At 38.5% G+C, this 21,591-nt stretch overlaps 1 protein-coding gene across 3 annotated transcripts in view; it reads left to right on the top strand.

The window, feature by feature from the left end:
• Nucleotides 1-21,591, top strand: part of SCP2 (sterol carrier protein 2) — a 106,052-nt gene that overhangs the window by 55,783 nt on the left and 28,678 nt on the right. For all 3 annotated transcript variants that reach the window (XM_035018530.1, XM_035018532.1, XM_035018531.1), the window contains exons 11-12: nt 712-819; nt 19,652-19,805. In XM_035018530.1, the coding sequence (XP_034874421.1) occupies nt 712-819; nt 19,652-19,805 (262 nt within the window). The remainder of the gene's footprint in view (nt 1-711; nt 820-19,651; nt 19,806-21,591) is intronic.

Here is a 21,591-nt window from a genome sequence, read left to right as displayed (position 1 = left end):
CAATATTTTTTGTGTAACTTTTTTCTTTTTCAGAGAGAGAGCATGAGCAAGGGGGGAGGGGCTGGGGAAGAGGGAGAGAGAGAATCTTAAGCAGGTTCCATGCCCAGTGTGGAGCCTGATGCCGGCTCCATCTCACAACCCTGAGATCATGACATGAGCTGAAATCAAGAGTCAGCCGCTTAACCCACTGAGCCACCCAGGCACCCCTATTATGTAACTTTTAGAAGTGCTTATATCAATTTAATGTTTGAGCTGTTAAGAAACGTTTGCTATAAGAAAATCTTGGCTATATTGAAATTAAAAAACAAAACAAAACATATCATTTAGTCCCATGTGGTTTTTTTTTTTAAGTAGGCTCCATGCCTAGTGTGGAGCCCAATGTGGGGCTTGAACTCACAACCCTGAGATCAAGACCTGAGCTGAGATCAAGAGCCAGACACTTGGGGCACCTGGGTGGCTCAGTTGGTTAAGTGACTGCCTTCGGCTCAGGTCATGATCCTGGAGTCCCGGGATCGAGTCCCACATCAGGCCCTCTGCTCAGCAGGGAATCTGCTTCTCCCTCTGACCCTCCCCCCTCTCATGTGCTCTCTCTCTCATTCTCTCTCTGAAATTAAAAAAAAAAAAAAATGTCAGATGCTTAACTGAGCCACCCAGGTGCCCCTGGTCCAATGTTATTTTTAACCTTCATGAATATTATTTTTCCTTCTTTAGGACAAGGTGGAAGACTGGTTGATAGAGGAGATAATACTTATGGAGGAAAGTGGGTCATAAATCCTAGTGGCGGATTGATTTCAAAGGGACATCCACTGGGAGCTACAGGTAATACTACACACAGATTTCCTAATTTTTTGTTATCATTTTTGACATAAATATGAATGGTTTAGCCATTGATTTGAATGAAAGATTGTATTCTCTGAACCTGGTAGCCAGTGCTTTAAGTGATTGTTTAGTCATAGTATTTTTAATTTTCCTTTAAGTGTAGTGCACTTCAGTAATAACTGATGAGAATTTGAATTAGTTGAAACTCTAAATTCAACAGTATGTATATTTTTAAAGTTTTGTTATTTTCAAATAGGTATACAGTTTAACTTAAAATGTTTCCAAATAGAGATCTTGCTAGAACCTGCTGGATAAGAATAATTTGAAATGAGCACTTTATTTGTATATAGTTGTGTATGTCGTTGATGTTACATGGAAATTTTTTTTCTCTTGAGAGAGCTGGACTAAAAGTTATGAAATAAGAATTTTAGGGGCGCCTGGGTGGCTCAGTCATTAAGCGTCTGCCTTCGGCTCAGGTCGTGGTCCCAGGGTCCTGGGATTGAGTCCTGCATCGGGCTCTTTGCTCAGCGGGAAGCCTGCTTCTCCTTGTTGCTCCCCCTGCTTGTGTTCCTTCTCTCACTGTGTCTCTCTCTGTCAGATAAATAAATAAAATCTTTAAAAAAAAAAGAAGAAGAAGAAGAAGAATTTTACTGTGGCTCTACTGCTGACTGGCCATTGACTGTTTTGATTAATTAGTCAATTAATCACTTTAACTTTTAGTTTCCTTAATTGTAAAATGAAATTGTACAAAGAAGTTTATAAAATAACTTAGCACTAAAATCTGGGATTTATTGTTATGAAGATAGGTGAGCTTTGTATTTTTTTCATATTGTCTTATATATTAATTAATAAAAAAAATTTTTTTTTAAGATTTTAGGAGCGCCTGGGTGGCTCAGACGGTTAAGCGTCTGCCTTCAGCTCAGGTCATGATCCCAGGGTCCTGGGATCGAGCCCTGCATCAGGCTCCCTGCTCAGCAGGAAGCCTGCTTCTCCCTCTCCCACTTCCCCTGCTTGTGTTCCCTCTCTCGTTGTGTCTCTCTCTGTCAAATAAATAAATAAAATCTTAAAAAAAAAAAAAGATTTTATTTGAGAGAGAGCGAGAGATCAGGAAAGAGAGAGCGTGAGAGTTCGGGAGAGAGAGAAAAGGCTTGAGCAGGGGGAGGGGCTTAGGGAGGAGCAGAGGGAGAAGGAGATGCCCTGCTGAGCAGGGAGCCCAATGTGGGACTCAATCCCAGCACCCTGGGATCATGACCTGAGCCAAAGGCAGATGCTTAATCAGCAGAGCCACCCAGGCGCCCTAATTAATTAAAATTTTTATAAATTATTGTAAATTCCAAAACAAGTTAGAATGAACAGTGTATTCATTACAGCAATTAACTTTGGTTTGTTTCTGTTTATGACTGTAATTCAGTAAGTTTATAACCTGGTAGAAAAAACAGATGTACGTAGATAAAGAGTAAGAGGTAGGTAGACAGGTATGCACACATAGATAGTTGCAGTATAATGTGCTACCTTGCTATTTATTTTGTCTTGTTTATTCTTTGGTCTTTTCTCTTTTTCATACTATCTTTTTATTAATTGGGTATTTTATAGTATTTTATTTTCTCTCTTCTGTTGAATTATTTCTTTTTCTTATTTTTTAGTGGTTGCTCTAGGATGTACAACATGCATCTTTAAATTAACCACAGTCTACCTTCAATTAATGTTATGCTATTTCACCTGTGATGTAAGGGCTTTTTACAACAGCATATATCCATGCACTTCTGAATATATCGTAAACCCCACAGTATACTATTGTTATTATTTCTCTAAACAATCTAATATATTTCAAAGTAATCTGAAAATGAGGGGAATGAGAGTGATATCATTGGGAGTGATGGAATAACAACACCTGACAAATACTCTCCTTTATAAAAGTTCCAAGAACACTTGTAAAAACTGTCAAGATCAAGTTTTTACAGAACTTTGGAAATTAACCAAAGACTTACAACAATCTGGGGGAACATTTTTAAAAACAAACAGGTGAATCTCCATAAGAATACTAAGCTTTATGGCATTTTGACTTGCTCTAATACCACTCCCCCTTCCCCCAGCTCCATGGTAGACTTGAAAACAAGAGCCTGCAATCCTCCTAGCCAGCACTGGAGGAGTCAAAATGGAATTGGAGCTCTTTCAAAGCCCCATTCTCAGAGAATTGTCATTATTTGATCTGTCTGGCAGTTCCCTGGTGAACCATTCTTAAAAGGCTTGTCTTTATGTAACCTGACAGAGAACTTGCGCCAGTGCGAACAGTATTTTCTCAGAGTCATTTGCTGAGAACAAGTAGCAAAAACTGGCTTAACAACATAGCTCCCTGAGGTGCTGATAACAATTGGGGCAAACAGCCCAACCAAAAAACTTAAAAGAAAAAGCTGAGGAATGAAATGTCTATAGGGGTCTTTGAAAAGATCTGACATATCCCTGGGAATCTAGAACATCAAGTATATACATAAGGCTGTGTGTATGTTCAAGGCTGTCTGCATGTTCAGAAAAGACCTGAGAAGGTCCTAACCTTTATCTCTGGCTAACCTTGGGGCTCTGTGCAAGCAGGAAGTAGAGGCTAAGGTGAAGTTGTAAACTGCCTAGCTGAGAGCCCCAACACACACACAGAGCCTCAGCAAAGACTGAGAGACTTACTAGTTCCAGACATTTAAGAAAATCTCTGTCCAGCCATTAGCTAACCACTAAGCTAACCAAGAAGAAAATTTAGTGATCAGTTGTGACAAAGAATACAGACTTTACAGAATTAGTTTGGAAATGTCACTAGGTCAACAACAACAACAACAAACTGTGGGAAAGGGGAAGAATCTGATTTCTAGAGTTGCCACATTATATTATTTAAAATACCTAGTTTTCAAAAAAAACCTATGAGCCATGCAAAGAAACAAGAAAGTATGGCCCATACACAGGGGGAGGAAAGTAGTCAATAGAAATTGAGGTAGCTCAGACATTGGATTTACTAGACAAAGACAATCATCTACTTAAGTATTCAAAGAATTAAAGGAAACTATAAAAGGAAAATATCACAATATATTACCAAATAGAGAATATCAGTTACTAGGTAGAAATGATAGAAAAGAACCAAATAAATTCTGGTATTGAGAATTATAGTAACTGGAATGAAAAATGCACTAGAGGGGCTCAACACCAAATTTGACCAGACAGAAGAAAAAATCAGTAAACTTCAAGGTAGGTCAGTTGAAATTATCCAGGCTGAGGAATAGAAGGAAAAAAAAAAAAAAAGAATGAAGAAAAATGAACAGAGCCTCAGAGACCTGTCGGACCCCAGCAACTCTAACAACATACACATAATAATGGCTCCAGAAGGAGAGGAATGAAAGGGACAGAGAGAATATTTGAAGAAATAACGACTGATAACTCCCCAAACTTGAGGAAAAAAACTTTTATATGCATGTCCAAGAAGTTCAACAAACTTCAAGTAGGAATATCTCAAAGGGGTTTATACTTAGACACATCATAATCAAACTGTTGGGAGCAAAATGCAGAATATTGAAAACAACAACAGAAGATTCATCCTGTAGAAGCATACTCAGTAAGGCTTAACAGCTGATTTCTTTTCAGAAACCATTGAGGCAGTGTGATGAAAGAAAGTGCTAAGCAAGAATTTTGTGTTCAGTGAAACACCCTTTAAAAATGAAGGAGAGGGCACCTGGGTGGCTCAGTTGGTTAAGTGACTGCATTCGGCTCAGGTCATGATCCTGGAGTCCCGGGATCGGGTCTCGCATTGGGCTCCCTGCTCGGTGGGGAGTCTGCTTCTCCCTCTCACCCTCCTCCCTCTCGTGCTCTCTTTCTCTTCATTCTCTCTCTCTCAAATAAATAAATAAAAATCTTAAAAAAATAAAAAATAAGGGTGCCTGGTGGCTCAGTCAGTAAGCATCTGCCTTCGGCTCAGGTCATGGTCCCGGGGTCCTGGGATCGAGCCCCGCATGGGGCTCCCTACTCAGTAGGAAGCCTGCTTCTCCCTCTCCCACTCTCCCTGCTTGTGTTCCCTCTCTCACTGCTCTCTCTCTCTCAAATAAATAAATAAAATCTCTAAAAATTAAAAATAAAAAATAAAATAAAAAATAAAAATGAAGGAGAGGGGCACCTGGGTTGCTTGGTCGTTAAGCATCTGCCTTCGGCTCAGGTCATGATCCCAGGGTCCTGGGATTGAGCCCCGCATCGGGCTCCCTGCTCAGCGGGAAGCCTGCTTCTCCCTCTCCCACTCCCCCTGCTTGTGTTCCCTCTCTAGCTGTGTTTCTCTCCGTCAAATAAATAAATAAAAACCTTTAAAAAAAAAATGAAGGAGAAATGAAGACATTCCCAGATAAAAATTGAGAGAATTTACCTATATGAAATACTTTATAAAGAGAGTCATTCAAACTGAAATGAAAGAGCTCTAGACAGTGGAATAAAGGGCATATGAAGAAATAAAGAGCATTAATAAATGTAACTACTTTGGTAAATATAAAGAACAATATAAATGCATTTTTCTTTGTCATGTTTCTCCCCTCCTATCCAACTGCATGAAGCAATAATCTGAGTCAATAGGTATACAATGCATAAAGATATAATTTGTATGACAGTAACAACACAAAGGAGGGTAGAGGGGAAAAAGCTAATCTTTTTTTGTATACTATTGAAATTAAGTTAGTATTAACCCAAACTAGGTTGCTATAAATTGTTAATTGTAATCCCTAGAGCAACCACTAAAAAATAACTTTAAAGATATATAGTGAAAAAATATATAGTAAAATGACAAAGAATGAAAATGGTACACTAGAAAATACACACAAGAAGTAAATAATGGAGAAATAGAGGGGTTAAAAAACACTACATCAAAAACTAATGATGTACTGTATGGTGACTAACATAACATAATAAAAATAAATAAAATATACAAAGAACTCTTAAAACTAAACAATAAGAAAATGAACAGTATGGTTAAAAATTGGTCAAAAGACCCAGACAACTCACCAAAGATGATGATATACAATGGCAAATATGCATATGGAAAGATCTTCAACATCATATGTCATTAAGGAATTGCAAGCCACAGGATACCTCTACATATATATTAGAATCTCCAAAATCCAAAATGGTGACAATACCAAATGTTGGCAAGTTTTTGCAAAATGAAACATGATGAGCACTGGCTAATGTATAGAATTGCTGAATCACTATATTGTACACCTGAAACTAATATAACACTGTATGTTAATTATACTGGAATTAAAATTTAAAAATTTAATAAAAAAGAAATGAATCATCCCCTTACCATGCAATTCAGTGGGCTCAGCTGATTTAAAAAACAGTGGGCTCAGCTCTGGGAGAGCTGGGCAAGTTATAGGAAACTGTGTCCCAGCCCTTAAAGATATAGCACAACATATAGCCCCGTGGAGATACAGTATAAAAGCAGTGGTTTGAAAAACACCTGGGGTATACAGGAGGGAGATTTGTTTACTAATTTCAGAGTGTGTGCTAAAGGGTCAGTGTTCTTTGGGAGATTTCTCTAGAACAAAAGAGTTGGCAGGTCGCATTTCGCTCCCCTGCTCCCTGCCCCCATCAAGCCTAGACACGTGGACACCTGTGGGAACCAGCGCACTGCCAACACTCTCCACCTAGCTTGCTAACAGTAGACCTAGTCCCCACAGATCTGTCCCCTCCAACCTGGAGGAGATGTAGCTGACTTTCCTAACACATAGAAACAGACACAGAGTTAAACAAAATAACGAGACAGAGGAATATGTCCCAAATGAAAGAACAAGACAAAATCAGAGCAAGAGAGCTAAACAAAACAGAGATAACTAATATGCCTGATAGAGATTTAAAAGTAATGGTGATAAAAATACTCACTGGACTTGAGAAAAGAGTGGAAGACTTCAGTGAGACCCTCAACAGACATAAAAAAAACATTAAAAAGAACCAATCAGAGCTAAAGAACTCAAAAGCTGAAATTAAAAATACACTAGATAGAATAAATAGATTAAGATTTATTTATTTAAGGGAAGGAGAGAGAGCTCAGGGGGTGGGGAGGGGCAGGGTGAGAGTGAGAGAGAGTCTTTTAAGCAGACTCCATGCTGAGTGCAAAGCCTGAGATGGGGCTTGATCTCACAACCCTGATCACGACCTGAGCCAAAACCGAGAATTGGACCCTTAACCAACTGTATCACTCAGGTGCCCTGAGAATAAACTTACCTTAATGAGCACTGAGTAATGTGTAGAATTGTTGAATCACTGTATCGTACACCTCTAACTAATATAACACTATATGTTAACTATACTGGAATTAAAATTTACAAAAAAACCCCAAAAAAAAGAGTTGCAGTTTACATTAGAGACAGTGATTTAAGTTTTTTCAGACAGGTTCCTCACTCTCATATAAAAAACTTCTTTTCATCAGGAGATGAATATGGCATTTCAGGTTGTTTTTATTGACACATAACTTTTTTCTCCTCTGAAGGAACATATTTTTATTATAATTAACTTGTTTGCCATTCTGAGATATTTTTGTTCTGCCATTCACTGAAACATTCAGAAATCATGCTTTGTAGTAACAATACGATTTTTCATATCCATATTCTTTCTTAAAATTGAGGTGTAATTTTCACATAATAAAATACACAGTTCTCACAAAACACAATTGTTTATAGCAGCATTATTTATAATAGCCAAAAAGGTGAAAACAACCAAGATGTCTGTCATCAGGCAATATATATGTGGTATATTCATACAATGGAATATTCTTAGGCCATAAAAGAAATGAAGTACTGACAGATGCTACAACATAGATGAACCTTGACTTCCCTCAAACATTTTCCCCATTCTCCAAACCTTTCTCCCTCAGGCAGGCTAAGACTGATCCAAATTTTTCTTGCATCAGTAGCTCATCCTTTGTTATTGCTAAATAGTATTCCTTATACCACTTTGTTTATCCATTCTCCTGTTGATGGACATTTGAGGTCCTTCTTCTTTGAGGCCATTATGAATAAGGATGGTATGAACCTTTTTGTACAAGTCTATTTGTGGACATACCTTTTGCATTTCTCTTGGGTTAATAACTCAGCGAAATGGCTCAATTGGAGGGCAGATATATGTTTAACTTTATAAAAAGCTGCCAAATAGTTCTCCAAAGGTTTGTCATATGGTTTTTAATATTATAGCAGGATGACAAATTTTAACATTTAACATGTCTTTCTCTTCCTTCTTACCCTTAGTTCTATTCCTCAGAGTCAACCTCTTTTACTATTTTTTTGGGTATTTTCCCCAAAATTGTTATGCTTTAACAAATGCATATTTATATGTGTGTTTATACAATCTTTCTTTTTTTTGTTATGAAGTATAGTTGACACATAATGTGACATTACTTTCAGGTGTACTACATAGTGATTGGACAGTCTGTACATTGTGCTATGCTCTCCACAAGTGTAGCTACCATCTGTCACCATACAACGTTATTACAATACCATCGACTATATTCCCCATGCTGTATCTTTTATCCCAGTGACTTATTCATTCCATAACTGGAAGCCTGTCTCCTATTCTCCTTCACCCATTTAGCCCATCTCCCCACGCCCTCCCTCTGGCTCCGTCAGTTTGTTCTCTGTATATATGGGTCTGTTTCTGCCTTTTGTTTGTTCATTTGTTTTGTTGTTTAGATTCCATACATAAGTGGAATCATATGGTATTTGCCTTTTTCTGTCTGACTTATTTCACTTAGTATAATACCTTCTAGGTATTGTTGTTGCAAGTGGCAAGATCTCATCCTGTTTTATGGCTGAGTAATATTCCGTTGTGTATATATACCTCATCTTCTTCTCCATTTGTGGATAGACACATGTTTTGCTTTCATATCTTGGCTATATACAACCTTTTGTGTGTTTTTTTTTTTAAAGATTTTATTTATTTGACAGAGAGAGAGACAGTGAGAGAGTGAACACAAGCAGGGGGAGTGGGAGAGGGAGAAGCAGGCTCTCCACCAAGCAGGGAGCCCAATGCGGGGCTCCATCCCAGGACCCTGGGATCATGACCTGAGCCAAAGGCAGACGCCTAACGACTGAGCCACCCAGGTGCCCCTATATACAACTTTTCTATATGTATGTGTCATATATGTATATTTACCACATTGTAGACAGCTTTCTTTACTTACATCTTAAAAATCTTTTTATATTATCACTTAGAGATATTGTTTATTCTTTTTTAATGCCTGCACAGTATTCTCATTATAAGAAATTTACCTAACCATACCTTGCAGACATATATGTGGTATCAATTTTGCTATTATAAATAATGCTGCAATAAGCATCCTCATGTCTTTGCATACTTTTGCATGTATACTCAAGATAAGTTCAAAACAATGGACTTACTATGTCAAAGGATAGTATATCTTTAAAAACTGGTAGACATTGCCAAATTTTTTTCAAAAAAGACAATGTATATTCCCAACAATAGAGTATGACAGTACTTTTTAAGAAAAATAATATAATATTTTATTAGTCAAATTAGTAAGGTTTTGTGTTTTTTTTTAGATTTTATTTGTTTATTTGAGAGAGAGAGAGAGAGCTTGAGCATGAGCAGGGGGAGGGGCAAGAGGAGAGGGAGAAGCAGACACCCCGCTGAGCAGGAAGCCTAATGAAGGGCTCCATCCCAGGACCCTGAGATTGTGATCTGGGCTGAAGGCAGACAGTTAACTGACTGAGCCACTCAGGCACCCCAAGAGTACTTCTCTTTTAATAACCTTGTCAACATTAGATTCTTTTATCAAATGTAAACAATTTTGTCAGTCTTGGCCAGGTCATCTACTTCTTTCCCCTGGCACTGAAAAGCTAACCTAAAACACCATAGGAAGATAGAATTTACTCAACTTTTAAATACTTCAAAGAATGTCACACCTTCTGTATGTAGTATCCTTTGAAAACACTTTCCAATATTTTATTTATTTATATATTTTTGTTGTTGTTTTTTAAGTAGGCTACATGCCCAGCATGGACCCCAGTATGGGGCTTGAACTCACAACCCTGAGATCAAGACCTGAGCTAAGATCAGGAGTCTGATGCTCAACCAATGGAGCCACCCAGGCACCCTTTCCAGTATTTTAGTCTACACTGTTGGTAACGTTTTCCTGTTATCATCAGTGATTAGGGATTATGTTTAATGGTGGGGTAGCATTTTGGGGGAAAAACTTACGGATCTTGCTGATTTGATTAGTAGCCTGAATAGGAATGAGGAATTATTGAATTGTAAATGTTTACTTGCTACATATTGAGGATTTGGATATACTTCAAATAAATCTGACACATGGCCATTAGCTGTAGTCCAAGAAAGAATTCAGACTCCTGGAAAATATATTAGAATGACAGCTCTGAGTGGTTTAAATATTTTTCCCTGGTTACTTGGATAACAAATTGCAATAGGATTCTAAGAAAATCAGAAAATGGTCAAGTGCTTCCAAAACATACTAACTTATGAAGGGGTGGGGACAGTGTAAGGTTCTCTTCTACAAATGGTGTTAGTTTAATTGTAAGATATTGCTACTTTGGTGCGAACTCAGTATTGGGAAATTAGCTTTAAAATGAAAGCTTCATGATATGGTTTCCAATTTTAACTTGTCCAGATCTGGATAAAAAAAATCTTCTAGTTGCCGTAACAGTACCTATAATAGAAAAAAAAAAAGATAGATTTAAGTATTTGAAGTGAATATTTTGTTTATTGTTGGTTTAAAATCATGAATTCCTTTTAGATTTTTCTTTCTTTTTTAAAACTTACTTATTTGAGAGAGAGAGCGGGGGAGGGGGTGTAGGGGGGGACAGAGGGAGGAGAGGGAGAGAGAGTCTCAGGCTCTGCACTCAGTGTGGACCCTGATGCAGGGCTTGATCTCATAACCCTGAGATCACGACCTGAGCTGAAACCAAGAGTTGGATGCTTAACTGACTGTGCCACCCAGGCGCCTCCCTTTTAGATTTTTCAATTAGAAAAATCACATTAAAACTTAGATTTTTTTAATTGCTAGCATCCATATAATAGTTTCATATTTTATTTCAATTTTTAATGTGCTTTCATATATATTGCATTAATGCTTACTGAACTGTTGTTTAAAATGAATAAATAAAACTTGACTTTATCTTATTATTAGCTATCTCTGATTTTTGAAAATGCATATTAATGTTTTTGATTTGCTGAAAGGCCACGAAAGTGATTTGAGATACAGCTCCTTACAATGGATTGTTGTTTTGAAGCTGGAAGATGGTTATTTAGTTTGGCCTTTTGTGCCAATTAAGCCTGGCATTTAGTGCCTTTCCAGTATGGCTTCAACCTAGTTTTAGATCCTGATCTTTCATTTTTCAGTCCATGAAAGTTCAGCAAATGCTTATTGTGTGCCCACTTTATCATTAGGTGATCTAAGTAATTGGTTCTCTTTTTTATTTTTAATTTATTTTTTAAAAAGATTTTATTTATTATTTGAGAGAGAGAAAGCACAAGCCGGGAGGGGGGTGGGCAGAGGGAGAAGCAGACTCCTCACTGAGCAGGGAGCCTGATGCGGGGCTCAATCGCAGGACCCTGGGATCATGACCTAAGCTGAAGGCAGATGCTTAACCAACTAAGCCCCCCAAGCGCCTGTGTAATTGGTTCTCAAATATAGTGTCTAATGATGTACTGATTCAGAATCTCCTGTAGCTTTTATTTAAAAAAATATATTTTTTATTTATTTATATGCCAGAGAGAGAGAGAGAGCATGCACAAGCAGGGAGAACGGTAGGCAGAGGGAAAAGCAGGCTCCCTGCTGAGCAAGCAGCCCGATGCGGGACTCGATCCCAGGACCCTGGGATTATGACCTGAGCCGAAGGCAGATGCTTAACTGACTGAGCCACCCAGGTGTACAAGAGGCAGATAATGTGATAATGCAAATAGTTATTATACAAGGCAGAATGCACAAATTCAGGCAAAGTATAAACCAGAACTATGAGGGGAAGAAAAAGGGAAAGAAAAGTGGCGGGGTGAAGATTTACTAATTGCCTACCACCGGCTAGGTTTTGTGCTAGCATTTATATCTAGCTGGGTTTTGGGTGAAACCAAAATGTTTAAATGTTTAAATTAAAATGGACTGTTTCCTTCCCAGACAACTTTAGTTCCTTCTCACTGCTGCAGACTCTATCTTTGATATTTTCTGAATAACAACAACAGCAAATATTTACACAGTGCTAAGTGCTGGGCACTGTTCTAAGTATCCTTCATTTAATTCTCATGTCTATTTTTGTATTTTATAAAAGTGGAAAATAAAAGCACAGAGTAACTTGCCCAAAGTCACCAAACTAGTGGCAAAGCTAGGATTCAAACCTAGGCAATGTATTTCTAGAGTCCAAGCTCTTAACCACTATACTCACTAAAATGATTTTTTCTCGGGGCGCCCGAGCCCCGCATCAGGCTCCCTGCTCGGCAGGAAGCCTGCTTCTCCCTCTCCCCCTGCTTGTGTTCCCTCTCTCGCCGTGTCTCTGTCTGTCAAATAAATAAATAAAATCTTAAAAAATAAGGGGCGCCTGGGTGGCTCAGTTGGTTAAGCGACTGCCTTCGGCTCAGGTCATGATCCTGGAGTCCCAGGATCGAGTCCCGCATCAGGCTTCCTGCTTGGTGGGCAGTCTGCTTCTCCCTCTGACCCTCCCCCCTCTCATGCTCTCTCTCATTCTCTCTCTCTCAAATAAATAAATAAAATCTTTAAAAAAACAAAAAAAATCTTAAAAAATAAATAAATAAAATGCTTTTTTCTCAGGAGAAATGCCCATCTTCAAGGTCCATCTCAAGTATTATCTGCCTTATGAAGCTTTCCCTAATTTCTTCATCCTTTCCATAGATTGAATTATTCTTTCCCTTTTCTGAACTCGTTATACTTTCAATCAGTACTTCTTTTTTGACATTTATACTTATAGTATATATTGTAATTATTTGTGGCTTAAAAAGAAAAAATATCTGCATTTGACTAAAGTGCCTGTAAAGGCAGAATCCGTATTTCCTTTGTCTCTGTACCCTGAACAGTGCTCAGTACAAGAGTCTGCACATATAAAGGGGATGGCTGAATACATTTTTGTTCCTTTAACATCTGAAAAGTGGTATGGGGCAGAGGGGATAAACTTGTCTAGTGTGGGAAGAATTAGGAAAAATTCATGGGAAGCTAGATTTGGGGCTGATACAGGAAATTAACTGTCGAACATGGCTTCTCAGAAGTGTAGTAGGTTGCTTCCTGATAGTGTGCGTTGCCTGTCACAGAGGCTGTGTATGAAAAATACAAGTTAACAACCCGATGGCAGTGTTGTGAGGGCAATTGCCCATCTGTTGGGGCCTGAGATTCGATGAACTCTTCGATCATTTCTAATTCGAAGATGTTCTGATCCCGCAAGGTGATATAATTATTTCTCCTACTGAATTCACATTGTTCTTGATGTTTTTAATGGTACACATATTATTCTATCATGTGATTTTTGTTTACATGTTCTAATACCTTTTTAGGTATTATAAAGTTAGGGTGAAAATGAAATGAGAGTAGATAGAATCTGAGCCGGGAGACCTAGCATATTCAAACTATGGCTTGCCCCTTCTACTCTGTAAAAGGTCACTGAAAGAAATACATCCTAGGATGATGACTGGCAAGACCTAAATCTAATACTGACTCTAAAAAGTCAGTAAGTCAGTAAAGCCTAAATAGCTTTTTGTTTTGTTTTTGTTGTTTTGTTTTGTTGGTGCAAAATGGTGGTTTTATTAAAGCATGGGGGTAGGACCCGTGGGCAGAAAGAGCAGCTGCCCTAAATGGCTTTTTTTTTTTTTTAAAGATTTTATTTATTTATTTGACAGAGAGATAGAGAGAGAGAACAAGTAGGCAGAGAGGCAGGCAGAGGGAGAGGGAGAAGCAGGCTCCCCGCTGAGCAGGGAGCCCGATGCGGGGCTCGATCCCAGGACCCTGGGATCATGACCTGAGCCGAAGGCAGCCGCTTAACCGACTGAGCCACCCAGGCGCCCCCTAAATGGCTTTTTACCAAACCATCTATTTTAGCCTCTCGTCATGTCCTATAGGCCACCTATCCTCATTCCCATTGCCCAGAATTTTGCATTTTTGCCACTGTGATTGAGGAAAGTTAAGTTTTATCATTAGATTCTAATGAATACTCTCCAGTGCCAGGGGAAATGGAACCCAAGTGAGAGTGTTTACTCTTGATACCTGTGGGCAGGTAGCGATAGCTAGGAGCAGCTCCTGGCTTTTTTTTTTCAAAGATTTTATTTATTTATTTGAGAGAGAGAGAATGAGAGAGAGAGAGCACATGAGAGGGGGGAGGGTCAGAGGGAGAAGCAGACTCCCTGCCAAGCAAGGAGCCCGATGCGGGACTCGATCCAGGGACTCCAGGATCATGACCTGAGCCGAAGGCAGTCGCTTAACCAACTGAGCCACCCAGGCGCCCCAGCTCCTGGCTTTTATTGCACTTGCTAAGTAAAAGTAACGGAGAAGGAAGATCATGCCTATATATCTCATATTTTATTTTATTATCTTAATGGCTTTATTGAGGTAAAATCAACATATAATCAACTGATTTTAAAATGTAAAATTTAATAAGTTCTGACATACATGTATATGTATCTGTGAAACCATCACCATACTCGATAGTAAATATATCCATGAACCAGAATTTTCTTCATATATACTTCTGTGTAATCCCTCCCTCTCATTACTCCTCACCCCTCATCCCAAAGCAGCCACTGATCTTGCTTTCTGTCACTGTAGATTAATTTGCATTTTCTAGGATTTTATAAAATGGAACCCTATAGTATGTATTCTCTCTTCTTGTCTGCCTGAGATTTATTTAATTTTGCGTGAATCAATAGGTCATTCCTTTATATTACTGAGTAGTAGTTCATTGTAAGGATATATCACAATTTATTGTTGATGGGTATTTGGGTTGTTTATAGTTTTTGGCTACTATAAATAAAGCTACTATGAACTGTGAACATTCATGTATAAATCTTTGTATGAACATTTGGTTTCTCTTGAGTAAACACCTAGGAGTGGAATGACTGGATCATACACTAGGTATGTGTTTTACTTTTTTTTTTTAAGTTTTTATTTAAATTCTGGTTAGTTACCATATATGTAATACAATTTAGTGATTCAACACTTCCATAAAACATCTGGTGCTCATGAGGATAAGTGCACTCCTTAATCCCCATCACCTATTTAACCCATTTCCCCCCACCCACCTCCCTTCTGATAACCATCAGTGTGTTCTCTATAGTTAAGAGTCTGTTTTTTGGTTTGCCTCTCTCTTTTTTCCCCCTATGATCATTTGTTTTGTTTCTTAAATCCTACATATGAGTGAAATCATATGGTATTTGTCTTTCTCTGACTTATTTCACTTAGCATAATACTCTCTAGCTCCAGCCACGTCATTGTAAATGGCAAGATCTAATTCTTTTTGATGGCCAAGTAATATTTCATTGTGTGTGTATGTATATACACACACACACATACATACATATACACACTATATATATATATATATATATATATATATATATATATATATATATTATACACACACACACACACCCCACATCTTCTTTATCCATTTATCAGTCAGTGGTCATTTGGGCTCTTTCCATAATTTGGCTTTTGAGTGGTCATACCGTTTTACATTCCCACTAGTGGTGTGTGAGAGTTCTTGTTCCTCCACATTTTCATCAGCACTTGGTATGGTCAGTCTTTAATTTTAGACATTCTAACAAGTGTGGAGTGGCATCTCCTTGTGGTTTTAATTTACATTTCCTTTTTTTTTAAATAAAGATTTTATTTATTTATTTGACAGAGAGACATAGCAAGAGCAGGAACACAAGCAGGGGGAGTGGGAGAGGGAGAAGCAGACTTCCTGCTGAGTAGGGAGCCCAATGCGGGGCTTGATCCCAGGACCCTGGATCATGACCTGGGCTGAAGGCAGATGCTTAACAACTGAGCCACCCAGGAGCCCCTAATTTGCATTTTCTTAATGACTAATGATGTTGAGTGTTTTTTGAAGGGCTTATTTGCCATTTGTATATCTTCTTCTGAAGAGTCTATTAAAATCTTTTGCCTATTTTGGGACACAATTGGTTGTTCTTTTTTTTTTTTAAGATTTTATTTATTTATTTGAGAGAGAGAGCACAAGCAGAGGGGAGGGGCAGAGGGAGAGGGAGAAACAGACTCCTTGCTGATCAGGGAGCCCTATGTGGGGCTCCATCCCAGATGGATGGCTCAGTTGTTAAACGTCTGCCTTCGGCTCAGATCATGACCCCAGGGTCCTGGGATCGAGCCCCACGTCGGGCTCCCTGCTCAGTAGGAAGCCTGCTTCTGTTCCCCCTGCTTGTGTTCCCTCTCTCACTGTGTCTCTCTCTGTCAAATAAATAAATAAAATCTTAAAAAAGAAAAAACAACAAAAAAAAGAAATCAATAAGCTGATTCTAAAATTTCTATGGAAATGCAAAGGAGCTAGAATAGCCAAACAACTCTGAAAAAGAAGAATAAAGTTGAGAGCCAAGGCGACCTAATTTCCAGAACTATTATAAAACTACAATAATCAAAACAGTATAGTATTCATGTAAAGACAGACAAACAGATTACTGAACAGAAAAGAGAGTCCAGATATAATGCCCACATATTTATGAACAATTGATTTTTGACAAAGGCAATGCTATGGAGAAAATATAACTTTTCTAACAAATGGCACTATAACTGGAAATACATTAAGTAAAAAATGGACTTGGATCCATACTTTGTGCCATACACAAAAATTAATTCAAAATGGGTTATAGATCTAAATGTAAAATTTAAAGTATAAAACATCTATGAGAAAACACAGGAAAAGGTCTTGGTGATCCTGGATTAGATAGAGATTGCTTAGATACAAAACCAGAAGTAAATCCATAAAAGAACAAACAAATAAGTGGGAGTTAATAAAAATAAAAAACTTCTGCTCTTCAAAAGACGCTACTAAAGGAATGAAAGGAAGTCACAGACTAGGAGAAGACTTTTGCAAAGCATGTATCTGATAAAGAACTTAGATACATAATATATCAAGAACTTTCAAAACTCAATAAAAATGGTTAGGTTTGAGTCTGTCTTGTTATTTGTGTTCTCTTTGTTCCTGCTATTCGTTATTCCCTTCTACATTTTTTTTTTTCCAGCCTTCTTTTGGATTTCTTTTTATGACTCCATTTTATTTCTATCTTATTTAAAGAGATTTAAATAATTAAAAAAAAGGCCCCGGGGCGCCTGGTGGCTCGGTAGTTAGGCATCTGCCTTCCGCTCAGGTCATGATCTCCCCATCCTGGGATCGAGCCCCATGTCGGTCTCCTGGCTCAGTGGGGAATCTGCTTCTCCCTCTCCCTCTCCCTCTGCCTCTCCCTCTGCTTGTGCTCTCTCTGTCTCTCTCTCAAAATGAATAAATAAAATCTTTTAATAAAAAAAAAGAAAGACCCCCTTATCCATTTACCCATGTAGTTACCATTTCCAGTGCTCTTCATTTCTTTGTGTAGATCCTTTTTTCCATCTGCTATCATTTTCCTTCTCTGTAACAGACTTCCTTTTTAACATTTCTACAGTGTGAGTGTTGTAGTATGGAAATGAAATCTTTCAGCTTTGTATGTCTAAAAATGTCTTTATATTATTTTTCATTTTGAAATATATTTTGTATTTGATAGCATTCTGGGTTGATAACTTATAGAGGGAAAAACTGCTCTTACATAAATATGCATCCTTTAGTGCATGCTGAGTCCATTAAAGCTTTTTGTTCTCCAAGCTCAGCAAACCTTTTCTTTCTCAAAAAACCAGGCTCTGATAGTAGAAGACCATGCTTTTTTTTTTTTTTTTAATGTTGTTTATGCTAAGGCCTTTAGATAGCTAATGTAAACTAAAGCTAAATTATGACTTCTTTGTACTTGGCTGTCTTTATGGTATAAGGAAGAGTGATGGGTTCAAGGAAGCAGGAGAAGGAAAAGACCTCAGGTAGTATCTCAAGATGTTTTTCTCTGTAGTTTTTCCATCCTGAGGTTTTCCATTGCACTTAGTACTTACTTTATTAGCACTTTATATTACGCTGTCAATTCTTTATATATTTAATACTTAGTGGAGTGCTTGGTACATATTTGGATGGTTTATTTTCAGTAGCAACCAGACTATATGTAGTGGAGTCCCAGGCTAATGCTTTCGTAACTGCCAAACAGTGCTTAAGATATATATTCTGTAAATACATACATGCTGCTTGGAACTAAGAAGTGGCAGTTAAATTTCTTGAGGAGGTTGGGGTTTGTTAAATAACAAAAATTCAACTGAGTAAATTTTAAAGACCTAATTTGGCTTTAATAAATGATTCATGAATTGAGCAACATCCCATTTAGCAAGTAGAGGGGAAGTTCTGAAGGGTTGTACAAAATGGAAGGTTTTTATAGGTGGGAGGGGCAAAAAAGTTATTAGCAAAAGAAAAGGATTGTTCCAGGCAAGGTTGCTTTTGCTTAGGTGGAAAAGCAAGGGGTCTTATCATGCAGTTTACCTCATCTTTGGGGGATGCAGAGGGCCCAGATGGCAGACTCAGTGGCACTGATCAAAAAATTCCTGACTAGTTAAGACTGCATTTCTTTCTAAGATTTTATTTATTTATTTGACAGAGAGAGACACAGCGAGAGAGGGAACACAAGCAGGGGGAGTGAGAGAGGGAACACAAGCAGGGGGAGTGAGAGAGGGAGAAGCAGGCTTCCTGATGAGCAGGAAGCCCGATGTGGGTCTGGATCCCAGGACTCCGGGATCATGACCTGAGCTGAAGGCAGACTATTAACCAGTGAGCCACCCAGGTGCCCCTTAAGACTGCATTTCTGAGGGAGGTTGAAACTACAATAAGATGAGGATTTAAGCCTCGGTTTGGAAACTTGGTCTAAATGACACCATTTTGGACCTGTGGTTTTCTTTTTAACAGGTTCATAAGTAGGAAATTGTCACAGGTACTCAGGAATCAGAAGTGGTGGAAGAACAGACATTGTAGGTAGACCTGCATAGCTCTGCCTCCACGATGGTGGAACCAGTCTATCCTGTTAGAACATTCTTAACTCAGGTATCTTTGAATAGCTGGTCTGGTAGAAAGAAAAACAAATGTAAATCAGGAGACCGGGGTTCTAGTATCAACTCTAGATTAGCCTGCTTTGTGACCATTCACGAATTACTTAATCTTACACTTTCTCAGTCTGACATTATTAAATTCTTTCCAGCTCTAAAAACCTTTGGTTTTATTATCCAGGGGATAAATGCTATTCTTATGAAAATCCATTCTTGTTGAGAACTCTTTGGGGAAAATCATGGGAAAATTCCCCATACTAGCTAAACTTTTTAGGGAAAGTGAACTCCCAAACCCTAGATTATTTTCTTTTGATACATTAAAAATGGTAAAATTAGTGAAATTACTTTTATGCCATTTTGCCAGAGAACTGTATGTTCAGTGTTTTGTTTTTCAACATTTCCAAAAAATGACAGGTTGGAATTTTAAAGAGTGCAGGGAATTTCTTAAGCCTGAATATTGTCTAAATACAGACTTAGGAGGGAAAAAAAAAAAAAAACTGGCTGCAGAAACCCTCATGGTTTTTAAGAGAAGTTATTATTTATGCAAACATTGTCTTGGCTTAATTAAATATTTTAATTAAAAGTTACGATTCAGTGTAAGCCCTTGTCTGGCTTGAGAAAGCTGGTTGGGGCACCTTTCAGTAGCAGTGGAACTTGACTGCTCTGTGTTCGATTGGTTAGGTCTGGCTCAGTGCGCCGAACTCTGCTGGCAGCTGAGAGGGGAAGCAGGAAAAAGGCAAGTTCCTGGTGCAAAGGTTGCTCTGCAGCATAATTTAGGCATTGGAGGAGCTGTGGTTGTGACGATCTACAAGATGGGTTTTCCTGAAGCTGCCAGGTGAGTGGCATTCTGGGTTTTGTCTGTTAATGAATCCTGACTTTTCGCCGCTGATGACGTTGTACAAGTATCAAGTCCAGATTTTATTGTCTTAGTAAATATCCAGTTACTTCGCTTTGGTACCCTGGCTTTAAAACCTTTAAACTGGCAATTAGCTTTTAAACCTAACTAGCCTTAGGAAAATTGTGTTTAAAAAGGAGGCAGCATAAGGGCTCCTGGGTGGCTCAGTGGCTTAAGGGAGGGACTCTTGATCTTGATCTGAGCTCAGGTCTTGATCTCAGGGTGGTGAGTTCAAGCCCCGCGTTGGGCTCCGTGCTGGTTGTGGAGCCTACTTAAAAAAAGAAAGAGGCAGCATAGTCAAGAGAGTGCTGACCTGAAACTGCTTGGCTTAGACGTGCCAACCGGAGTGATTTTAATTTAGGCAAGTTCACTTTTTTGGTTTTCTTTCTCAAAATTGCTTTCTCCCTGAATAGCCTCCCAAGCTTCTGAGGTTGTTTGGAGAAAGTTATCAAATATGCTAATTGGGTCTCTGCACGTGTGTGTTTCTGAATGCCCTTCAGCCCTCACTGCTGCTAGAATCCCTTTTATTTGTCTCTTGCTCATTTTCTTCCTGTCCTTACCAAATGCCTGTGCTCCTCAAATCTACAAGCGCTTTCTGTTCCAAGCCTTTCAGGATCCCTGAACTTCCTTGCTCTTGTCTCAGAAGTGCTCATTCATCCTTCCCATAGACAAAAAGTCTCTCTTCCTTTCCAAGGCCTGGCTGTAGTCTTCACATGCTTTTGTTTCCAACCACGTTCTGTAACTTTGTTCCAAGTATACCCTCTCCCTTTTGGATCTTTTCATCTTTGCTTTTCTGTTAACTCCTTTCCTTCTGTTGCAAACATGGTCAGGTCTTACATATGATAAAAATTTATTTTTCTTCTTGCCTTATTTTCTGTTGTGATGAGCCTTTTATACTGGGCCACCTTTTTTTTTTTTTTTTTTTTTGGCCCATGCTAAAATATCTATCTTACGGTCTATTTTTTGTCCTCACCACAGAGGTCAGGTAAGGCTACTAGTGATGTGATTATGAAATGTCCCTGTCCTTGTTTTCTGTTCTTGTTCTCTTTAACCTTGCTGTAGCTGTCAACACTAATTGGCCCCCTTTTTTCTCCTGAAATTCTTGGTAATTATTTATTTTTTCACACTTTTGGTTCCACAAAGGATATGTGACACACTTTGCAGAATCCATTATATTCTTATGTTTTACAAGCTCTAGAGTCTCTTCTGTCTGTCCTTTCACTTTTCTTTCCCTGCCTGGAATATCATTTCTATTGTGAAAATTTTATCATTGAAGGCCCATCTCTGGTATCATCTCCCTTTAAATATCCACAACACTTTGTACCTCTTGGACTCATATCCAGTTTTGGCTTAGTATATCTACATTTTTACTCCCCTATATGAAATCCTTGAGGCCTAAGGCTGTAGTGACTTCTCTCCACCCTTGTAAGAATCTCTGACATAAAGAGTGAATGTTCCTTGAATTGAATCAAATAAAAAGTTGTTAAAATGTTGAATTTTCTGGGGCGCCTGGGTGGCTCAGTTGGTTAAGTGACTGTCTTCGGCTCAGGTCATGATCCTGGAGTCCCGGGATCGAGTCCCGCATCGGGCTCCCTGTTCAGCAGGGGGTCTGCTTCTCCCTCTGACCCTCTTCCTTCTCGTGCTGTCTCTCATTCTCTCTCTCAAATAAATAAATAAAATCTTTAAAAAAAAAATGTTGAATTTTCCAGTTTCCTCCTAAAGGTGA

Source organism: Mirounga leonina, unplaced genomic scaffold, assembly GCF_011800145.1.
Source record: "Mirounga leonina isolate KUSES-001 unplaced genomic scaffold, KU_Mleo_1.0 Mir_173, whole genome shotgun sequence".
In the NCBI taxonomy this organism is placed as follows: Eukaryota; Metazoa; Chordata; class Mammalia; order Carnivora; family Phocidae; genus Mirounga; species Mirounga leonina.
Note: the sequence above shows the minus strand (reverse complement) of the source record. Positions and strands in the feature narration are given on the sequence as shown.